Raw genomic sequence first — 22,296 nt, 5'->3', positions numbered from 1 at the left:
TGAACTGCTGCTTTGGCCACAATGACTGCAATGATAGGAATGGAGGTATTAGTTAAGCTGACCACTGACTTGGAAAACCAACCCTTCGAGATCTCTGACCAGCCATAGGCTCAAGAACTCATTGGTATTCTTGTTTGCAATGAATCCACAGACAGATAACCCCCACTACTGGCAAACTATATCAAGTTAGTTCTTTCACTTATCTTCCCTGGAGAGTTTCTGCTAAGACTGTCAGCATGTTTTAAATGCTGATAAGCATTTCACTAATATCACAACACAATGGTGTACATACCAGTTCCAAACCCTGCTTGCTAGCATTTGTAATTACACAGCCTACCCCTTCCCTTATTTATGAAGTTTATCCCTGTCCTACTGCCCAATGATTCCAGCAGAAACACATGGTAGGAAATACTCAAAGTCTTTTTGCATTAGTTAAAGCTCCACATGTTAAATTGAGTCAAAGATTCCTGTGAAGCTCAACAACTATAAATTCATACACTGGGAATACCCAGCTTACTAATAATGTATTCATAATTTGTTTCCAAATGAATAAAAGGAGAGAAAAGTTTTATACAAGTCTCTAAGTCTGTATTTTTCAGACACAAAACCCACCCAGGTTTTCCGGAGATTGAAACCACTATTTTTAGTTTGCTGGAATGCAAACCACTCTGAAAAAATGGCTAATAAATTAAAGAACAAGTTTGCCTGTGGCACCAGGCTTCCAACTACATGCCACAGAGAAAAGAAACCCCTCCTGCTGAAGGGCACAGTGGAGACAACTGACCAAAGTAGCCCTGATTTGGAATCCTTCCAGAAGCTCTGTCTTACCATCCTGAATTCCACTATTGTTTTGATAAATTCTATCATCTGAGTTGGTGTTAAAAGGAACTTTTTCTTGAGATAAGAAAAACGCACAAGAGGGAGTATGTTTATCTGTTCCAAATCTCTTGGTAAGATTTCCTTTTTTGTGGCCAATCATCCTGTGCCTTAATGACGCAGATGGGATGTAAGCACTGCTGAGACCTCTGTAAACACTTGCAATATTGTTGAGAGGCTGAAGGGTAACATTATGTTGATAATGGTTTCTGAGATTTGTTATCAGCAGAAAATCTTTCGTCTGCCAGATGTACTCCTATGTGAAAATATGCCTTTTCAAGTTGAGAGCTGAAAATTACTCTCTCCAAGTGAGTCAGGAATAATTGACAACAAACGGATTGTTCTGCCTCTGAAACATGCAGGTGTACAGTCCATCAACGCTCTGAAACAGATCAACTTTTTTGTTAGGAATAACAATGCATCTGCAATAAAAATCCTTCCTCCTGTGCTATAACGGTACACTTTTAAATAGAATATAGACAGCTTCCTTTGTGAGAAAGCTGTCCTGAGAGAGCTGTACGAAAGGAAAAAGTTGTTCGTGGCATGTACATATAACTGCACTACAAAATGAGAAAAAAAATCTCCAACACAAGTTTGCTCACCATCGTTATTTTTTCAAGCTCCAAAAACAACCTCTACAGGCACCTTCTACATGAGGCAAAAATAAAAGTGAAGAATGACAGCTACATCTTAGGGAATTATCAGTATGGTAATTCCCTGGGATACTGTAGTTCTTCATCAAAATGGATGTTTAATAGATGACAGCAAAGGCAACAATGAAGCAGGCTGTATACTGGGTGTTCTCATCTACCTTACTCTTCCACAATCACCTATTAAAATGTAAATAGTAAAAAGCTGAATTACTCATATTAGGACAGATGAATTCAAGAGGAATGACATAGCCTATGAGTCTCAAGATGTAGAAGAACAATATGTTTTCTCACTAAAAGCATTGTTCTTTTGGATGGTGGGTTCTTCTCCATAATTTTGAAACAAGGAATGATGGAGCCCTATAGGAGCCTTCGGCTGCAAAGTGCAGTGGCTCTCTTCAGCGCTGCTTGAACTCAGATCTTGCTAAAAACTTGCTAACAATTGAAATAACCATAAGTGGTTCCCTAATAGGCTATCATAGTTTGCCTGTACACTTCACCAGCTAATAGTAATTAAATTGTATTCTACTGTAACAGATTATTAAGTTATAATTGTTAGACATTTAAGAGTAAACTATTATTTCAAAAAGATTCGATTGCATCCCCTAGTCATCTTTTCAATACTGCTGTAAACTGTTGCTTTATTACTTTGCTCACCCCAGATTTAAAAGAAAAAAGAAAGAAAAAAAAATTTGAGGCAATTCTGCTTCCTATTGCTCCAGTGTCCTACGTATATTTACAAAAGAAACAAAGCTGCACATACACACAAAAGTTTGTAATATAATTTGAAACTAGTTGGGGGAGGGGGGATTTTATGTTATTTTCTTTCCTGATTTTTAGATTAGGTCTAGATTTAACCACATTACAGAATAGAGGCTCCCTATACTAAATAAAAAGCCAAACAGTGAAAATGTTAAAAAGAGATGTGTTTAGAAACACCAAATTTTTCTTGATGTATAGCAGTTAGGCCAAAAAATATTAATGGTGCAAGGGTAAAAGGCAAAAACCTGATTCATCTGCCTTTTTTCTGCCTTTTTTTCTCCCCCTTCTCTTCCCCCCCCACCCCGGCAATGTTCTGTCTCTCTTGTTACAGGATCTGGTTCTGAAGTTCTTTTCATGTCTTGCATATAGTCTATGCATGAAATTAATAATTTCATGTTGTTCAAAACTCTTAGGTATTTTGAGTAGATTATAAATTATAAAACTAAAAATATTATGAAGGTCTGTTGTTTGATCTATAAGAGAGCCTTCATCTGAACTTTTAAAATTTTTTTTTAATAGAAACAATGCATTTTTTGCTATAGTTATAGGAAGTAGTTATAGGAAGTATTTCGTATATTCCTGAAAGCTATATCCACATATGGACTTTCATGTCAGGGGATCCAAAATGCGTCACAGACTATGCGATGTGAAGGCAGTTATATACACACTGCCTTTGGCTTCTTCAGTATGGTTATACATTACCATGCGCTTACAAAGGCAAGAAAACATTGAGTAAGCTAAGTATTACAAGCCTATCTTGAAATGCATGCCCTATGTCAGCATGACTTGAGCTGTCCTCCACCATCCACCTTCCAGGTCCCAATCATGTAGTATTGGTGTAGAGGTGTGTTTCAGCGGTTGGGGTATGAGAGCACATATCACGGTGAAACCCCAATCCATTCAAAAGAGGAAGATGACATCTTAGTTTGATCTTTTACTTTCATAAATTAAATTACAAACCTTGACAAACACACTGGGACGAATTCTAGTAATACCTTCAGACTGAATTCCTGATTTCACTTTTTCTGTAGAGTTGCACTATACCTTTTAGTCTCCTTGCTTTGATTCTTAGATGCAGCTATTCTAAACTGTATTCAGTTTACAGACTGCTATAAAATCTCTGAAATTGTCTTTCCATCGACTTCAAATACAGGTAGTTCTCCTCTCAATTCTATCATTGTAAAATGAGCAACAAAAATAACAAATAGGGTGTGATCATCTGTGAAACCCAGAATGAAAACCAATCCTCATTCAAGAGTGCCACCTAGTGACTAAAGTAACCCTACATCCTTTACATGAAGGATGTGAACCGATCAGGTTACATATCAGGCTGATTTTTAGGAATTATTTAGGTACACTCCTCCCCGTTTTTGTTTTAGGTTTGGTTTTTTGGTTTTGTGTTTGGTTTGGTTTGGCTTGGTTTTTGTTTGTTTTTAAGAGGAGTTATTACATTTGAAACCGTAGAATGACAAAGTTTCTCTAATAGACTACTCTTGCTGTGGATTACAGTACCTCACTTGAGGGCCACAGCAACTGAGGACACTCTTAAGTGACAAGCATAATTTGAATGTCTATAACTTCCAATGCTGAATTAACTTTATATACCTGGAAGTCTGTATCTTGATAAACCTCATGGTGCATATCCATGAAAATGCACATCTGCATAGGTCTAACCGTTCCGGAGGAAACAAACCAAGGTGTATGTAAATGGGGAATTGGTGTTTGGGAATGGTGCTGGGTATTAAGAAAATAGAGAATCATAGAATATCTTGAGTTGGAAGGGATCCGTAAGGATCATTACGTCCAACTCCCTGCTATCCAGCATTTATCATAATAAAGTACACTACTAACTTTTTTCAGTTCTCATTACAAATCTTCATGTGTGGGATTTGGTTGTGATATAAAGGAGAGGAGAGATTAGATCTTTGATTAATATTGTTTCCTACACTATGCAATTTTATACAGTGTTCACCGGGACTATTCATACAAACATGTACACAGGCATACTGAGGTTTTATGAGATAAGGCCTATCATGTTCCCATTGTAATTCAAAAAGCCAACATTAGAATTATTCAGGAGATACTTTTTCATATCTTTGTTTTCAAACAAACGATACAATTAAATTCTGATCAATAGTTTACACATGGATCTTGAAAGAAAGGTATTCTTGCAGACTCAGAAGCTAACAGAAAAAGTGAACCATCAAGTACTCTCTAGTTAGCAAGTTATATGACAGTAGACTATAAAACAATTGCTAAATTTGAAAAAGTAAGTAAATAAGGCAAAAATATTCTCTACTCTAGATTATCATGTGGCTTCTTTTTTTTTTTAATTTCCACTCCTTGACAAGAGGATATATGAAAATAGAGTATTCTAAGTTTCTCCATGCCTCCAGTTTTCATAGCACAGTTCCTCTAGGAAACCATAAGAAGTTTCATGCAACCTTTCTTTCAACGTGAATAATGGTGCAAAAGAATAGCAGAATCATAATAGCTATATAGTAATTTGTAATAGGAATTTTAATCTGTACTGCTTATTTAACATGACAAAAATGACTAAAACCTCTTCTACATTAGCCAGATCTATGAACTTACAAAACTGAATCATGCTCTGGAAGCACGGCAGAAACAATACGTCTTTTCTTTTTTGTTGTCACAAACATACTTTTTTTGAAGCATCCCATTTCAGCTCCCCCTTAAGCAAGATATGTTGTCAACGACTGGTGAAGATGCAGCAAGTACCCCACTTCAAAAAGACGGCCACAGCCAAACCATTGGAACCATAATTTGACTTATTCTGCATATAACTACTAGAGAAAATGCATTATTTCATTACCAAACAATTGTTTCTTGTCAAAAGCGATACTGCAGAACAGACTAATTCTTATGGGTTATATGCATTTCTAATTAAGTAATTTCACTGTAAGAAGAAAAACCTGAACTGAGTTAAGTTTAGTCTTAAAATATCATCTGAATATTATCAATAGTCACAAAAAGTTATGTGGCAAATAAGGGCACAAGTTAGTAACACCTTTTTTCCCCACCCAACACTTTCAGATGTCTAGCAAACAATATAGTATCTCTTGTTCAGCGTCCAAAGACTACTGTTTTATTTAATAAACCTTGCAAAAATTCAGCTGATCACGAAAAAGTATAAATTTACTTAACTCACTATTTGCAGGAACTTGATATAAAGATCTCACACTGAGAAATCACTCAAGCTCCCCTTCTAAAGATCACGTGCTAAGAGAATACTTTTTTCCCAACATTTATTTTTGAGTCAAATAATGCACTAAAGGAAAAAACACACACACATCGTTTAGCTTAAATTCATTGTTATAAATCTAAAGCCTAAGATCCACATATTTTTTCAAGTAAATTTATATTCAGAGAAATAAAGTGTCAAGAGTCAAAGCCAATTACAGCAGCGAGACTAAAGAAATATATATCTAGCTGTTAATTATCTATTAACAGATTAAAATAATGCATTCTACAGATGCAGATTTTAAGCAGAACAGTGCGTGAAGCATACTCCCTTTAGTAAGATATCCCTTTACTAACTCCAGTTGCAACACTTTCTCAAGAAATGCTTGTTTGAAGTGAATTAGGAATGAGATTTCCAGCATAACAGAGAAATGGCAGCATAAAAATTTTGTTAATGGAGGAATACAGTAGCCAGAACTCCCTGATATACCACTAGGAACCTGTTTGCAATTACCAAGTATAGCCATAAGTTGACAGCATTTTGCTCTGTATCAATTATTAGATTATTTTTCTTCTGCTAAATTTTATCAGTGGAACTTGAACTATGTACAAAATCTTCCAGTATCATAAGTGTCTAGGAAAGAATAGAAATATGTATTTTAAAAGAATAAATTCAAGTAAATTGTGCAAAAAGCAGGGCAATAAGGACATACTAGATATGCCCCTTACAACTCCTGAGTCTACAGAGATGGAAACACTACAGTTTCATCTTTCTACATTCAAAAAAATTATAATTCATTACAGTCTATAATAGGGTATTGCATGTGCGCTCCTCTTACAGTAATTAGGGAAACATGTCTGATTCACACTCCCCTGGATCACATATAATTTCTATTTATCACTTCATTTCCTTCAACAAGAACTATGAAGTGCTATTAAAAGACCAACAGGAATATTGCTCAACTCTCCTGTATGGAAGTGGAAGGAACAGGCAAGGGCCCAAACTCTATAGAGATGCATAATAATAATTAGTCCCCTGAGTTCATATAACTGTCTATATTAATACTGCCCTTAATCTTGGAAACAACAGTCACAAGAACACACAGAGCCAGTATCTATTCTAAATATATTCATTATACATAAATGGCTCTAAAAAGTCTGGGTGGTTTTGTTTGTTTGTTTGTTAAAGCGTTATGTTTCAGGGAGAAGAAAATCTGAAGAGCAACCAAAATACTTTTACATACAAGTGTGATGACACATGTTGCTAAATGGAGATAAGCCAAGCAGGTGAAGAAGTTAGCTCCATCTACAGAAAAGCTACAGTGAACTACTTCCTTCCAACCAGTGTAACCAAGCAGTTAAGAAGCAGTATTGAAGTCTGGATTCATTAATTCTTTCAAATCGAATCCTATTCACCTTAAATCACTCAATTAATCCCATTGACCTCATTTGACTCACAGAAAAACCCAAACATTATTTGGTCCTCAGTACATTCAAACATATCTGTAATTTTCATGGATATGTCTTTCAGAGCACATTGGGGTTATTCATCAATATTTTAACCAAAACTTTATAGTAAGATAGGCTATATTTACATTCATTATCAAACTCTATATTTGCAAGTAAATATACTGAGAGCTCTATAATCATGTTGGACTACCAGACTCAAGCTGACAACAGGAAAAAAACCTGACTTATAATCAAGATTATCTCACAAACCAATGAATACATCTATAAAATTAGGATACAATCAGCTAATTAGTGACTAGCCAAATTCCAGTTCCACTAGATCAAAGGCTACACATTCTTTCTGAGGAAAGGGGTCAGACTGTTTCAGCAAGAAGTTTACATGTGTTCACCAACTCAGAAATCTTCTTTCATTACAATCTCTAATCTAATATTACACTTTTCCTTCAACAAACTTAGTTTCAGGTGAAACTTTAGGAAGAGTTTACATTATTAGCCATATTCTACTGCCTATACTACACTTCCACTTTTATTACTGAGGTAGGTGGTGCATATACAAATGCAAAACTCTTGTTGCTACACAGAGTTTAAGATACACAAAAGGAAAAACTTTAGCAAATGAAAATATGTATTTCCTTTTTAGGGGCTTGTGGGGTGGGGGGCGGAGGCAACAAAACACATTTGCTTCTTTTGGTTCTTTATATCCACACAAAGGAAAAAAATGCATACATACACACACATACCACAAGCATATAGCCTCTCGCAGGAGGCTAGTCTGTTGCAGTTTCTGGAAGTTAAGCTCATAGGACTGTAATACCTGGGGTTTTAGTCCAGGTAAAAGGCTGGATGATTCTTAAGAAAAAGGAGTCTCGCTTCATCTAAGACATGTTATGTGCTGGAAATAGCAGTTTTGTTTTAGATTTTATAAGACTAGTACTGAAAATGACAAAATGGGGTTTGCTAATCTATGCTGCTCTTGTAGCTATACACGCATATACACACATTTAGAAGAACAGTGAGTGTTTTTCAACATATTATTTTCCAAAACCTTCCTTTTCCTCTAGAGTTCTAAGGTTTTCTTGTGAGGTAATGTGGGAGGCAGTAACTAAGAGAGATGTCAGTTTATAGCAACTTCAACAGTAACTGAACTTATTCAGATTCCCAGTCTCTTCTTCCAATATTCTTCTGGAAATATTCATACAGTGGGAAAGCACCATTATCATAAAAAGATTCAGCAGTAGCTTTCATTTTAAATGGATGATAGAATAATTTTTCAGACTGATTTTCCTTCTGGGGTGTTATAAGAACCTACGTCTGGAATCAAAAAATTGGTTCAGGTTTGATGTCCAACTCATAAGCACATTTCCAATTTGTTATGCCCATTGGATGAAGGTCCGTAATTTTTAAATTGCAGTAAATGCACCCAACATGACTGTTAGTCTAACGCTTGCTTAGTAGTATGGTCTTAAATTCCTTTGTATAACTAGGAAGACAGCATTTGCCATAAGAGATCAAATCACTAACTAATTATATCTTTATATCCTGATTTAAACATTGTCAAACAACTCATGCTACAAAGGAAGCTAAAAAATCCCCAGTAGATTCAGTCAGTTGCACCTCAGTATGAAATGCAGTTAGGAGTCAGCAAAAGTGGGACACATTATTTGCATGTGTCCAGTGTAAGCAGAAGATTAGAGAGATGTGGTTTAATTAAGCTTATTCAGTTGAGAGGTAAGAACAATAATTCAGCACATGAGTAAGAACCCACTTGATTGAAGCTTTAATTCTTTCACCTCCTCCTGAAAAATCTTTAACATATAAAGAATAGCCTAGAACCTGCATTAACACTATATAATCAAGCCTACACTTCTTTTACTAGAAAGTTGGCCAGCATGATCCCATGAGACTATGAAAGACAGTAAGTAATAGAAGAAAAATAGAAAGCATTTGTCTTTCAGAATATTACATCTTCCCTTCAAGAGATAGCGTGTAATACAACTGAAAGTTATCAAGTGTTAAGGATGTATGCTCTAGTGAATAGCTGGAATTGAATTGATCCCCCTGAGTTTTCAAAATACGCAAAATATTGGCTGCTTTGCACTAGGCAGAACAGGTTATCTGATAAACTCTCCAGATCTGCCTGGCTTGAAACAGGGCTTTTGCAAGGAGCAGGGCTTGTACTAGAAGTCTCACATCTAATGGCAACTCTTCCATCCCAAGCGTTCAGCTGATCTTATACAAACAACTGAAAACCCTCTTACCAAGGGCCTACTCCTTCACACAATTCTCAGTACTACTCTTTTTCTAAGTCTTTTCCTTCCCAGCTGTATCCTCCTTCAGGTGATTTCACCGTAGTTACTTACAGCAGTTTCTCATGTTTTAAACAAAACCCATTTAACACAGAAGAATGTATTTTAACATGCTAACATTTTAAATTAAAATTTTTGAAAAAAGACACTCCTTTTTCAACTACTGCAGTTCCATTCGCATAGTGGACTGAACTGAATAACAGTGGTCAGGGAATGTACATGGAGTTCATGCAGGCCCTTCCCCCGGCTTCATTACTGATTTTCTGAGAAGACCTAGGCAGTTTGCTGACTTACCTTTTGTTTCATTTTCCTCATCTGTAGAAGAGAAGTATTACACTAAGAAACACACTGAAATATAATTTGTTAAAAATAAACTGTGAAGTATGCGAACATTATCAGCAATACAGGTCAGTAGGCAGATCAATATTTCCATTATATTTAGAGTGCTGAAGTTCTAGAAGACACATTCACGCTCTCCTGTGAAGTATTTCCTTCATTTGGAGTTGACTGATCCCAGTGAGATGCAAAAGGTAATCATTATATATGATGAGCTACATATATGATAAACCTACATCTTGAATAATTTGGCACTTTGTTCTGGTTTCTGTATTTGTTTTTTAATCTTCAGTGATGTTTCTTTTCCCCCCTTTTATTTATTTTCATTATATTTATATGAACAACATAGCACCACTCCTTTTATCTCTTGGGGGGTTTTTTTTGGAGGCTCTAACAAGGTAGAAATATGACTTCTCCCTGAACTGATTAAATGATTAGGAAACACAGGTTCTATCAGACAGCACTGTCTAGGTGCAACTAAGGAGATGCATAATCACTATCAGTCTAGTTCTGTTTCAAGAGCAGCAAATTTCCACGTTCTCTCTGACAAGTTATTTCTTTTTCTAATGCCTGTTCTAAGAAAAGTTTTAGCCATGGATTATCTAATAGGAACAGAACCACTAAATGAAACTAATATTAAAATAAGTGTTGAAAACAGTACATGATATGACCAAATTACTTTCAAATGCACTTCTAAGCATAGTAAACTGTGCTATGAGCATAAATTCTGTGGGATTTACAATCTGTATCTTGTATCTCCTCATCCCAATAAGTTCTTCAGCAACTCTGGGCAATCTATTCCATGGCTTAACTACTCTTTGGGTACATCATCTTGCTCTTAGGAAACAGTCTAAAGCAGAAAAGTATACAGAGGAATTCAAGGGTAACCAACCTCCCTCTTCCCCGCAAATTTAGCTCTGATTCCTTCTGCGAAAATACATCAACATGTCAGAACTGTGAGTCACATACATAAGCTACTGTCATTCATATGAACACGGACAAAGAGATGAAGCTAGAGAAAATTAATTACATTATAGAATAGAGTAATGAAGTTATTGCCACAAAGATGAGTAGCAGCATGTTTACAGAACAGAAACTTTAAAAGATAATAGAAGATGAAAGTAAACAAAACCTATCATAGAAACCAAAATCGTTGGCCAAAATTTTTCTCTGTTTCATTATTGGCCAGTCTCTAAAATGTTTACACACAGACTGAAGGTTGTAAGCATGCTAACTGAGCAAGCAGCACTGCAAAGATAGTATTTCCACATCTGGGGAAAATGCTAGTTTTACGGCAATTCAAGACAGTCCCCAGATTACCATCAAAGGATGTACTTTCCAGGAATGCTGGCAGGATCAACACTGATCACATCCACATATTGAAACGTATAGAAGATGCAGCTTTTTCATGGATCTCTGATTTTTCTCTCTCTTCCTAAAATAATTTCTTTAGTTGCTACTCTGAGACATGTCAGTTTGAAACTGGCAATTTTCTCATATTCTAGATTCCAAACTACTGGTGGTGTTGTCATGGAGAGCAGTCTTGTCTTTAAAGAAACTGATTTCTAAATGAACAAAGATTTCTAATCCTCCACGTGGACTTATAAAAACTATTGCAACCAAGCACCCTGGCAAGAATATCATGGTGCATAAAAAAACCTGAATGGGCTATGTTAGAAGTAATAACTGTTCTCTAGAGCATAATCAGGTTCTGTCTACTTTCTCGTGTCTGGAGCGACTGCCAACATTGCAAAGTCCTTCTCTACACTTAAGAGGTCACCTTAAAAAACGCATATTACTATTGATATTTTGATAGAAAGTAATTGTCTTTATAGCAACTGATTAGATTAATATTTTGAGCTAAGCCAGGAGAAATAAAAGGAAAGAGGCACTAATGAACCTAATAAAGAGGTTCAGTCTAGAATGGTTGTTAATCTATATAAGCAACTTCAGGGAAGAAATGTTTGGTGTCGATAAAGCATTTCCTTAGTAAATTACTACTGGCTCCAGTGTAAGACATTTACAGTAAACACCAAAAGTCTGCAAGGCATCTGTTCTATTCACAGTGGAAGAAGGAACTTTGCTCCATTAATAACTTTAAAAACATGCAATAACTAATTCATGATGGCAGTTCAAATCCTATCAGCAGCCTTCATTATTTGACCAAGCAAAGTTCAAAGATAGAGCAAGTTTTAAAAAACCCTTGAAAGTTTAGAAGTACACTTTAAATTATAATAAAGAAGCTGTGTTCTTCTTTCTACTAAATATAAAAAATCTGTAGCTTTAAACCATGTGCAACAACATTATTTAAAGAATACATGCAAGATAAGAGTTAAAATGTGTATATAAAATCCTATATGATCTCAGATTCTGTTTTAGTGAAATTGTACGTTATATAGAAAGGGCATGTATAATATACGTGTATGTATATATAATAAAATACTTGCTGGAATTTTAACATTTGACTTTACTAGAGATTTAGTGGGACTTTGCCTAAGGCAAGTTTTTAATAGCAATAATAAAAAAATACTTAATGGTACTTAGGGTAAATAATGTGTGGTCACTATGTTTAAAAAAGTAATACCAAACATCTGTGCTAGATTGCCACATGATAAAATCCCCATATTACCTACAGTTCTCCCAAAGTTATAGAGAAAAAAAAAGTTTATTTAAAATTCTAGAAGAGACATGTGATAATCAATTTAAGAACTTTAAGGCCGGCGTATTGTGTTTTCTGACAGGAATGTCTATTTAGCAATCTTTGTGATATTTAATTTTGAACGTGAAGAATGCCACGGTATGATATTATGGCTTCAGGACAGATTTTCAGCCATTAACATACTTACAGGGAGACTGCCTGGCCCAAGAATGTCCTTTTTCTTACATGTGTATATTTGCAAAGACCACTTTGTTCCATACAGGATACATTATTTTCTTATCAAAGAAAATGCTATATCATCTCGCCTCAGAAAATATCAATAAAATTCAACTACCTTTTAAAAATACAAACAAAAATATTTGAGTGACGTTATTTACAGACATAGGATTCAGTTTAACTCAGTGATAGAAAACTGAGTGCAAACTGGGCAGAAGTTTTCAGAAACCATGGAAGAGAGCTCAACATTCTCTCCTCAATAGGCTGCATCTCCAAAACTGAAGCAGAAACACATGCTTACAATTTTTTCTATTCAGTTTTATTTGTTCCTTCTTGCTTTGTGAATCAGGAACTAAGGAAACACTTGCTATAACTAATGCAAAGCTAGGAATATAGCTATCCTTGTAAAAGCTTGTATTTTAAATTCCTTAATACACAGAAAGAAATCTAATCCCTTTTTTTGCATAGCTTATTTCCCAACATTTTAATTCACCTTACCAACACTGACATTCTTTGCTATTCCTGTAACAAAGCAGGATTCCAACTTCAGCTGCAGTGTCTTCCTCCTCCTGTATCATAAGCCTCAAATTTGCCATTCCTAATACCTTCAGACACAAAATTGAGTAAACTTATCATCACAAGTTTGCCTCTGTGAAACAAAGTTTAAAGATGCAGTAGACTGCACACTGCAGAAAGGTACAGTCTTTGAGGGCTAGGTAGTTAACACACCAAAGTCATTCCAAATCTGCTAAGAGTATGAAAAGAAAGGGAAAAAATGGTTTATTTTATTTTATGGAGTTATTCCTATGCCTCTGGTACACTAGCTATTTGTATGTCTCTTCCCTGTACCTTCTCTAAAAAATATAATCTAAGGCCTGGAGAAATTCCAGATCTTTGAGGGCAGCTATGTTATGAAAATACTGGGTTTTGGTAATGTGCATGCTTATGTGAAATGGGCAGAAAATTACTATGAGAAACATTGCATAATTGGCAAAGTGGTAGAGACTGAAGGACAATAGGAAAAGTTATTTCTCTACCTAGTAAAGTGAACTTTGAAAAAATTACTAGCTAGAAAAAAGCAGCTCTGGAATAACAAAGAACATATCCCTTACTATTTAATTCCTAGTATGATCAGTGCTCATGAGGGTGCAGGTCAAAGAGAGAGAACTGACAGCCATTGGAGACATGTTTGTGTAGATGAGGTGTCCTTAACTGCCAGTGTTTCAAGACCAGTTGCTTCAGTTTCTCTCACAGCATGTTAGTTTAAGTCTCTCACTTGGTCAAAATTCCACCCACCAGTGATTAACAGCAAAATCAATTTCTTCTACTTCTCATCCATTAGCTTTCTATTCCACCATGTTGAGAGATCTAAACGACTGAATGAACAAGAAAGAAGACAGATTCCAGCCTTGACATTCATTTAAAGAACTATGAAGTTGCATTAGGGGTAAACATGTTCAAGAGCTCAGCAAAATACACAGAGGTATTGTCCTTTCTCCAGCTAGGATTTAAAAGGTAACAGAATGGTACACAATTAGATTTCAAGAATGAAAAGCTTCAGATTGAAAGTATTTTTAAACTAAATACCAACAGCATAACTTATGAGAAATCGATCTATATATGCTTCTTAATGTAGGGTTGAGACTCTAGAAAATCGGTCATCCTCAGTTATGTTTTCCACATTCACCCTCATTTCCACCATGTTCAGCTTCATTTTCATAGATAGCACTCATTCGGATGGAGGCTAGAGCAGAATCTGTCATTGTAAGAGTAAATAGGCACCCTAGAAAACTCTGTTCCTTGAATAACTTCATTTGCTGCTATAAAGAAGTTCATCTTCCATAACTTGTTTCAAGTGCATTGTCAGAAAGTCAAATAGCAAAACTAATTAAAAAACAGAAACAAGCATTCAGGATTTGATCAAACAGTATGTTACACATGACAATATATTAGTTTCTCAGAAATATACTTAACACATGAGCTCTATACTGCAACCTGTAAAAATACAGAAAGCAGAATATTTTAGATGAAGTTCTAAAATGACAAATATTTTGTTAAAGATATAGGAAGTTTAATATAATTTGAAATAATACTAAATAATTTGTCAATGGAATTAATTAAAAATGTATCCAAGTTTCAGTTTAGTTTCAAAGCATTCTCAGAAAAAAGTAATTCAGTAACTCTGCAAGGTCATTTACACAGTTAGGATGAAAACTTAGAAACACCAGATAAAAAAATAAAAATACCAATCCACTGAGGACACTACCGCAGAAGATTCACAGTAGTTCCTGTTTTACCATGTTGGAAAACTGTATTGTGCAGGATGAAGACTACCTGCAGTGACAGCAATTCAAATGAGCAGTGCAGAATAACAAGGATTTACCATGCTACACATGAAGTTCAAAAGTTAATCCATTTGGGCTTTTAATGAATAGGTAAAACTATAAAAAATATCTTATATTCCCTCAAAACATGCAGACAACTTCCCATAACAAGACAGCAAAAGACATAATTTGAAAAATTGGAACATTTTCCCAGAGTCCACCAGAACAATAAAATCCAGATTCCTGGAAAAACAAGCAAGCATCTACTAAATATTTCATTTCTAAGGAGTTCGTACACCCTACATATCATACTTCCAATCTCCCTACAAACTTCAGATTCAGGGAGAAACAATTTTTCTTCCTGGCCCCTGAGGGTAACCTAGTACGAACTCTGGAGCACAAAACTAATTCAGTATAAATATAACAGAAACATGCACATTCTACAAGTAGCAATATGATCTCCTTTCAGCATTCAGCATTCCTTGGACTAATCAATAAATTGAATGCCCAACAACTTACATTTTATCTACTTTTCAAGCTCTATTTAGTGCTCTTTCTCTCCCTACTCTTGGCTATCGTGCTGATTACAAATGTTCTTAAAGTTTCCGCTGTAAATGTATTCACGTCCAATACGTACCCAAATAAGGATTCACAAGCTTAAGTGATAGTGGTGCAACAGGTGAAATATACTCACAAAACAAAAGAAATAATAAATAGCAAATCATCCATCCTTGAAACAGACTGTATGTACTACTCTGAGAACAGGAGATCTAAATCCAGAAACTTGTCTGCTAGTTTATAGAGCTTGTCTCACAATCCTCCCCATCACACAGTCAATATCATTAATTTCTTATACAACTCCTTTCAGGATCCATTGACTTTCAGACTTCATTAACGGGTGGCATGACTTTTTAATTAAAATTATGTCTGTGAAAAGATTCAGGATCCACACCTCCACAAGAAAACTTTACTGAAATGTATCATTGTGACCTGATATTTTCCAAGCCTCAGGTGGGCCCCAGATACCACTAAGTCCTCAATACATATTTTAGGTTAGAGAACACAAAAAAAAAGGCGGGGGGGGGGGGGGGAGGGGGGGCGGAGAAAAAAGAAACCAAAGGTAGATAAATATATGTGGGTTTGTCCATAGCAAAGAAAACATTTTGACAACATTCTGTAGATGTAAATAGCTGTTCCTAATCTCTAGCATTCATATGTTCAATGATATACAGGAGCCAATAATAGTTTTCTGTGCTCTTGTACTAATTTTATTCATGCTTTGATCTGTTAGGCAAATTGGTGTTTTTACTAGACTGGAAGTTCAATCAGACCACACTGTTGCTGAGTCCCTAAGGAAACAGACCTGGTTTTTGTCCTGCTTCCCCTTTACTATGGGTAGCTTGTACTGGATTTCCCTGCTATTTTCACCATTCTAAGCAGCAATCAACACGGTCTTTCTGAGGAAGAGTCATACTGCCTTGTTTGCCTGACACTAGGCACGGGACAATGCTGATGGGTTGCTGGGTCGTAGAGGGGCAGATGGGCTTGAACCCCAGGCCAGATTTTCTTTCAACTTCACTAATTCAATCATCCCAAATCCAGTCCCAAAAATGTATTCACAAGTGATGTAGGCAGCTGATGCAGGTGGGCTTGGGATCAAATTAAAGATATCTCAAAGCCATCACCCCAGTGTTTTAATGTGGCAACATTATGTGGTATATTTACCCAACAAGTCGAGGCACCACACAAGAAAATACATTAGAAATGCACATAGGCAGAAGCCTCTGTTTATAATGAAGGCAAAACATTTTAAAACACTAATTTCAAACACAAGGGGTGTAAAAACAAACACAAAAGTAGCATGCACTCATGACTGCCTAGTTTATAGCAGCAGAAGGTGTTACTTCCCTTTCAGTAGTTCTAGTCTTCATTTGTCAAACACTGATTTGTCAAAATACAAAGAATACAGAAACTATGCAAAGCAGCAATGTCAGAGACAATAAGCCCCAAATTCAATTACTTTTCTTCCAGAAATTCTTATTCTTGCTTTTAAATGTCATATTGTCCTGTTGTGTATTTGTTGAGGATGTAATACAAATGCATGTTATCTATTTTCAGGAAAAAATGAGAGCAGAAAAAGAAAACTTAGATACTCTATATTTTGAAACTGCAGCAATTCTTTGACAATATCTTCTAAACAAATAAAGGATTCTTTCCTTACCTCTCTAAGATGCATGTTTTCCTTCTCTTTCTGATCTAAAATCACTTCTAAATGATTAACCTGAGATTCAGCCTCTGCCATCCTTCGAGTTCTCTCATTGTCATCTTCCATCCCTTTAGATGGCAAGCCTTTACTTTGCAACATTTCCAGAAGCTTTTTTATTGATTCATCTCTGGCATTTAGTGTTTGCTTTTGTGTTTCAATCCTAAGCTCCATTTCTTCTAGTGTTTTTCTCAACAGGAAGAGCTCTTTAGCTTGTCTATCATGTTCTGCTTGAAGTCTTCGAAAATTCTCCTCTGTGAGCTCAATGGTAAAATGCTCAGCCCCTCGGTTCCCACTTTCTTGCTGAAGAAGATGGTTAAGGTCTCTCTGGGTTCTAAGCTCATCTTGAAGTGCCTGGATTGTCATTTGCAGATGCTGCAATAAGGAAAAGAAAGAAAAAAAATTAGGATCTGAATATAGGATTAGTCTTTTATTAAACTTTTGTTGTACGCTGTTACAAAAATTTATTAGAATTAGTGATGAAAGTATATCAAATGACCTTATAAAATAGCAAATGCATGTGACAATATTTGTAATGGTATCTTTCAAGTGCTTCTAGAAAAAAAAAAAAAGGAAGACAACACACACACACACACAAAATAGTGTCAGCTACAGAAAAAATAAATTGCAAGGAAAGGCAAACCAACAAACCCAAACACTAGGCAGTGACACATCCATTACTAGAGTCAATTGTACCTATAAAGCTGGAAGACTCAGTATTCCATATTTTCTAAGTTACTTCATAGACTAGAGGTACTTCTGCCCTTCATGGTGTTCAACAGTAATGTTGTTTATAAAGTCAATCAAAGCGCTCAATATAATTGAAGGGGAGGGGCTGAGTTGGGGCTGGTTGGTTTTGTTTTATTTCTTTTGGCAACTAAAGCTATGAACATGTTCAGTAAACTAGATAACTGTATCTCTAACAAGCAAACAAAAAAAACACAATAAGGAATACTGTATTTTGAAAAATAAATTGACTGCAAATAGTGGACAAACCTTTGTTCTCCTGGCATCCAAAAACTGAACAGCATGGTAAATGAAAAAATGAAGCAAAATCAACATAAATAAAGGTCAGATGCAAGCAAAGGAGATTCAACAGAAAGAACTGAATTCAACAAAAATTATCTTCAACAGAAAAAAATAATTTTATTGAGCTATACAGAAAGGCACCAACAACTTCACAGTACTCAAATATATAAACCTAAAATACAGACAGACTTTGCTCAATAGATGTGACACAGAAAAACATATTAGAAATAATCAAATCCACAGTGAATAACAACATACCTATTTTATCTTACTGTTCTTTTACACTTTAAGGTTTCTCAAAATACAGTAACTTGTCCTAGAATATTTGTACTACAATCGAGTACAGGGGTCTTTCTTGGTTCAAGAGGTAAATCTTGCACTCCTTATTCAACACCAACCAAAATCAAAAGAAGATTTTGCCCGTGTTAAGGTTGGAACATAGATAATTGTCCTAAATTACTATGGTTTATGATGTTCATTTTGGATTATATTTCATCTGACGATTTGTTTTTCTTCTTTTTTTTCCCTCTATTCACTGCCTACACAGCCTACTGAATTTATAGAAATACGGATTCCTGAATAGTCACAGTCTGCCCCAGAAGATATTTAACTGCAGGAATTAGGGGACTTAAATGCATGGCACCAGACTTTTTTTGCATTAATGGATCCTCTGCAACTCCACATTCTAAAAACAAAAAAAACCAAACCCCAAACAAACAACAAAACCTGACTTCATTTGATGTTACCTTCATGTTTAGTACAATTACATCTAAAGCTGTCAGACTGTAACAATAATTTAAACTAAATGAAAAATGCAAAACCTTAAGAAAATACCCTTTTGAAATCATGTCTTTTATCAGTTATTTCAAATGGGAAAAAGTATTCCTGGTGGTAGAATTCTGTAGTTAGACACTTTGAATCTGTTCTATCATTAAACAGCACTGTTTTAGTAAACGTCCAGATATTAACTCTCCCTCTAGTTGCATCTTATTAGGCACACACTCAGTTAAGAGCATACAAATGTAGGCTACTCATTTATATCCCTGCTTTTATTTAATGGTAAGTCTTATCTTTTCTTAATCTCATAATCTTTTTAATGATTTATATAAAATTAAAAGCTCTCAATAAACTTAAAACTCCCCTAGATGTACTAATTTTCCCACTTTAAGTCTATTAATATACTGAGTGTTTATGACCCCAGGAATGACAGTTTCAGCGCAGACATTCAGTGCATAAATCCAAATCAAATTTTCAAATAGTACAGAAATTATACTCAATTATTATCATGAATGAGTGAATTAACAAAGACATAGGAAGGCAGTGACAAAGAGGGACAGAAGCTGCAAAGTAAACAGAATCAAAACCATTTCTTTTCAAATGCTTTTTCACTATGTAAAGTCATAGGGACATAATTTTTATAGATTACCTTAACCAGCTAATATGGTAGTTTTGTGATGATTCCAAACTAAATGACGTCTTGCATTATAGAATATAGACATACTGTATTCTCTAATCCTTTGTAGCTTTGTATCACTGAAAGTTGTAGAACAGATGCTTGAAATTACCCAATTAAAAATAATTCTGTTCTTACTAAAGAGATTGCAAGTTTCCTTTATACAAGAAAAATATTCTTTTTCTTCACTAGCATTAGAACAGAAATATGGATGAAATCCTGGTTTAAAGGTATTAAAAAGAAAAGGAAAAAGAAAACTAGAAACCACCTTGACATTACATTACATTATTCAATATGACTATTGAGATTGAAAAGGGAAGGGAGCAGGTAAAAGTAACATTTCACTTCTTAAAAAAGTAAACTCTCAGAAAAAATATGACAGACACCTCAAAGAATACATTGGAATATCTCCATTCTCATCTTTGAGAGCATTTTAGTTTAGCCAACGATGTTGCAAGCTACTCTAAAATTACACTCAATAGTTTGTTTCAGTGGCATGAGTGATAAGGGGTTTTATTTTTAAGTATTTAAGAACTCATAATACAAGTTTCTATCCTGAAGTCAAGGAACAGGTTTTTTTCTGTTTGGGTTTTGCTGTTGTTACTGATTGGGGGCAGAAGGGGTGGGTGAAGTGGTGTGTAAATCCTAGCTTCTGACAGAAAGCAATTAGGCATAAGACCCAGAGATTCCATTTACAAAAATACATTTTTTTCAAAGACTTCAAAGGAAACCATGAGAGTGGTGCAAATGTGACAATTATTTAAAAGACCACAAACAAATAAATAATAAAATTTATATAAAATATTTCATTTTCAATTTAGAGAAACACCTTCATTTTTTACAACTTTGGACTTTTTCCTGTTATGGAAGGAAGCCTTGGTTAGAGCTTATTGATAATTTTCAGATGAGTAGTTATGGACAAATAGATTGTATCTATTTAAACTATTCACAAATTTGCATCAAGCTTGGCAAACAGTACCTCCCAAAAGCTCAAAAGAATTCAAGAAATATTTTGGTTTTCAAATTGGAAGTTTAGGCTTTTAAACTTTTTCATGCTACTTTTAATTATAAATTGTCTTTTATTTTTAAATGGAGTTTGAGTTCCTCTAAGTGAAATGTTTCCTTTTGATCAAACAAAATTTCATTCAACATTATACAAAGAATTTTCCCTTTTAATTAATTAATTTTCAAGTTGGTGTCCACATCAGCTGTCAGTCAGTTTCAGTCCCAGGGCATTTATTTGAAGAATGAAGCTCATATCCATACATTCTTTCAAAGGAATGACTGGCTGAAATAACACGCATATAAAATTTATTTTGCGTAAGCACAGTATACTAAATTCTCTGCACTCCAAAATTATTTCACAACTAAGAAACAGCAATATGCAGAAACTACCAGTAGTCTAGAAATAGACAAAAAGAATTGTTTTCTCCAATCTCAATAATGATTCAAGTAATGTCCTCCTAATGTTAAATCAGACAGTATTTATTACTTGATGCTAAAAACTATTTACAAATAAATTTTTTCCCAAAGTCAAGCAGTATCTGTACAACAAATGCCTATATGTCAATAATACTTCAGCTAAGTAAAGGGAAACACATTTCTAAAATATTTAAAAAGTTGTAAGACAAAAGCAAGCTTAACTTACACATTGCTAACATGCAACCCTTTTGAATGCAAGATGTAAAAGCCAAAACTGTTGAATCAACACACAAATAATTAGAAATCAGAACTCAAACAGCAATTCTGGTTAAGACAAACCAGACAACTTCCTTTTCTGTCCACAGCAACCTATGTATGTGGCTTTTAGGTTCTACCCATAGCCATGTTTGTCACTAAGCACAACAGTAGCTGTAGCTGCTTCTCAGTAATTATGTTAAAACTAACAGTCTCAGCTATGGCAGGCTACTGCTACTTTGACATACGAGAATCCATTTTTGTATACCATCAAGACTTAGAACTCTTTTTGAACATAATGGACCAGGTCTTGACTTGTGCTGGCACAGATTTTTGTATCTGCAGCTATCTAAGTGAAGGAAAGAACAAATGTTGTGAGGGTGGAAAGAAATTGCATAATTAATTGGAGTGTGGGAGGAATGTAGGAGTGCTGTGAATATCTGTCACACTGCTGTCATTACATAGACAGAGAACTTTATGGGATTTTAAAACACCGTGCAAGATCTATCATATTTTTCATAATTTCTATTACAAACAGACCAGTTGACCAGAAATATTTCCATGCCAGTTTCTGGGTAATAGATAAGTAGTTGTCTCAGAACTTTTTCATGCCTTCTCTATAGCCCTACTCCAAGAGGCAATCCATGGAATTGCACAGGAGGTTCCATTAATCTTTCTCTGAATTAAGTATAGTGCAGTTTTTCAAAATTTGCCCTCATAAACTGAAACAAAACTATGAAAGGAAGATGAATAAATGATCCTTCCTAGATTCCAATTCACATTCTACACAAGTAAGTTCCTCTAATCTGTGCCAACTGGCTATTCCCAAAGGAATTGCCTGCAGAGAACTGTCCTGCCACAGTATGCCTTGGGCCATAAGCACATAAGCACTTTCAGAGCATCCAAAGCCTTAGACAGATGGTGAACAGTGGAGGAGAAGGACCCACTGATTTAAAATTGTTAGTCCACCTACAGAAGTACACAGTTTCTTGTATTTTTCACTATCACCCTGGAACCAGAAGCAAAGATCATGTTGAAGAATCCAGTCTACTGTCATGTAAAAAATTGCTT

The 22,296-nt window shown here is 35.1% G+C and overlaps 1 protein-coding gene across 2 annotated transcripts in view; it reads right to left on the bottom strand.

Annotated features, from left to right (window-relative positions):
• ERC2 (ELKS/RAB6-interacting/CAST family member 2) overlaps positions 1-22,296 on the bottom strand; it is a 535,854-nt gene that overhangs the window by 434,173 nt on the left and 79,385 nt on the right. For both annotated transcript variants that reach the window (XM_064453879.1, XM_064453878.1), the window contains exon 3: positions 17,025-17,441. In XM_064453879.1, the coding sequence (XP_064309949.1) occupies positions 17,025-17,441 (417 nt within the window). The remainder of the gene's footprint in view (positions 1-17,024; positions 17,442-22,296) is intronic.

Source organism: Phalacrocorax carbo, chromosome 6 (genome assembly GCF_963921805.1).
Source record: "Phalacrocorax carbo chromosome 6, bPhaCar2.1, whole genome shotgun sequence".
NCBI classification, from domain to species: domain Eukaryota; kingdom Metazoa; phylum Chordata; class Aves; order Suliformes; family Phalacrocoracidae; genus Phalacrocorax; species Phalacrocorax carbo.
Note: the sequence above shows the minus strand (reverse complement) of the source record. Positions and strands in the feature narration are given on the sequence as shown.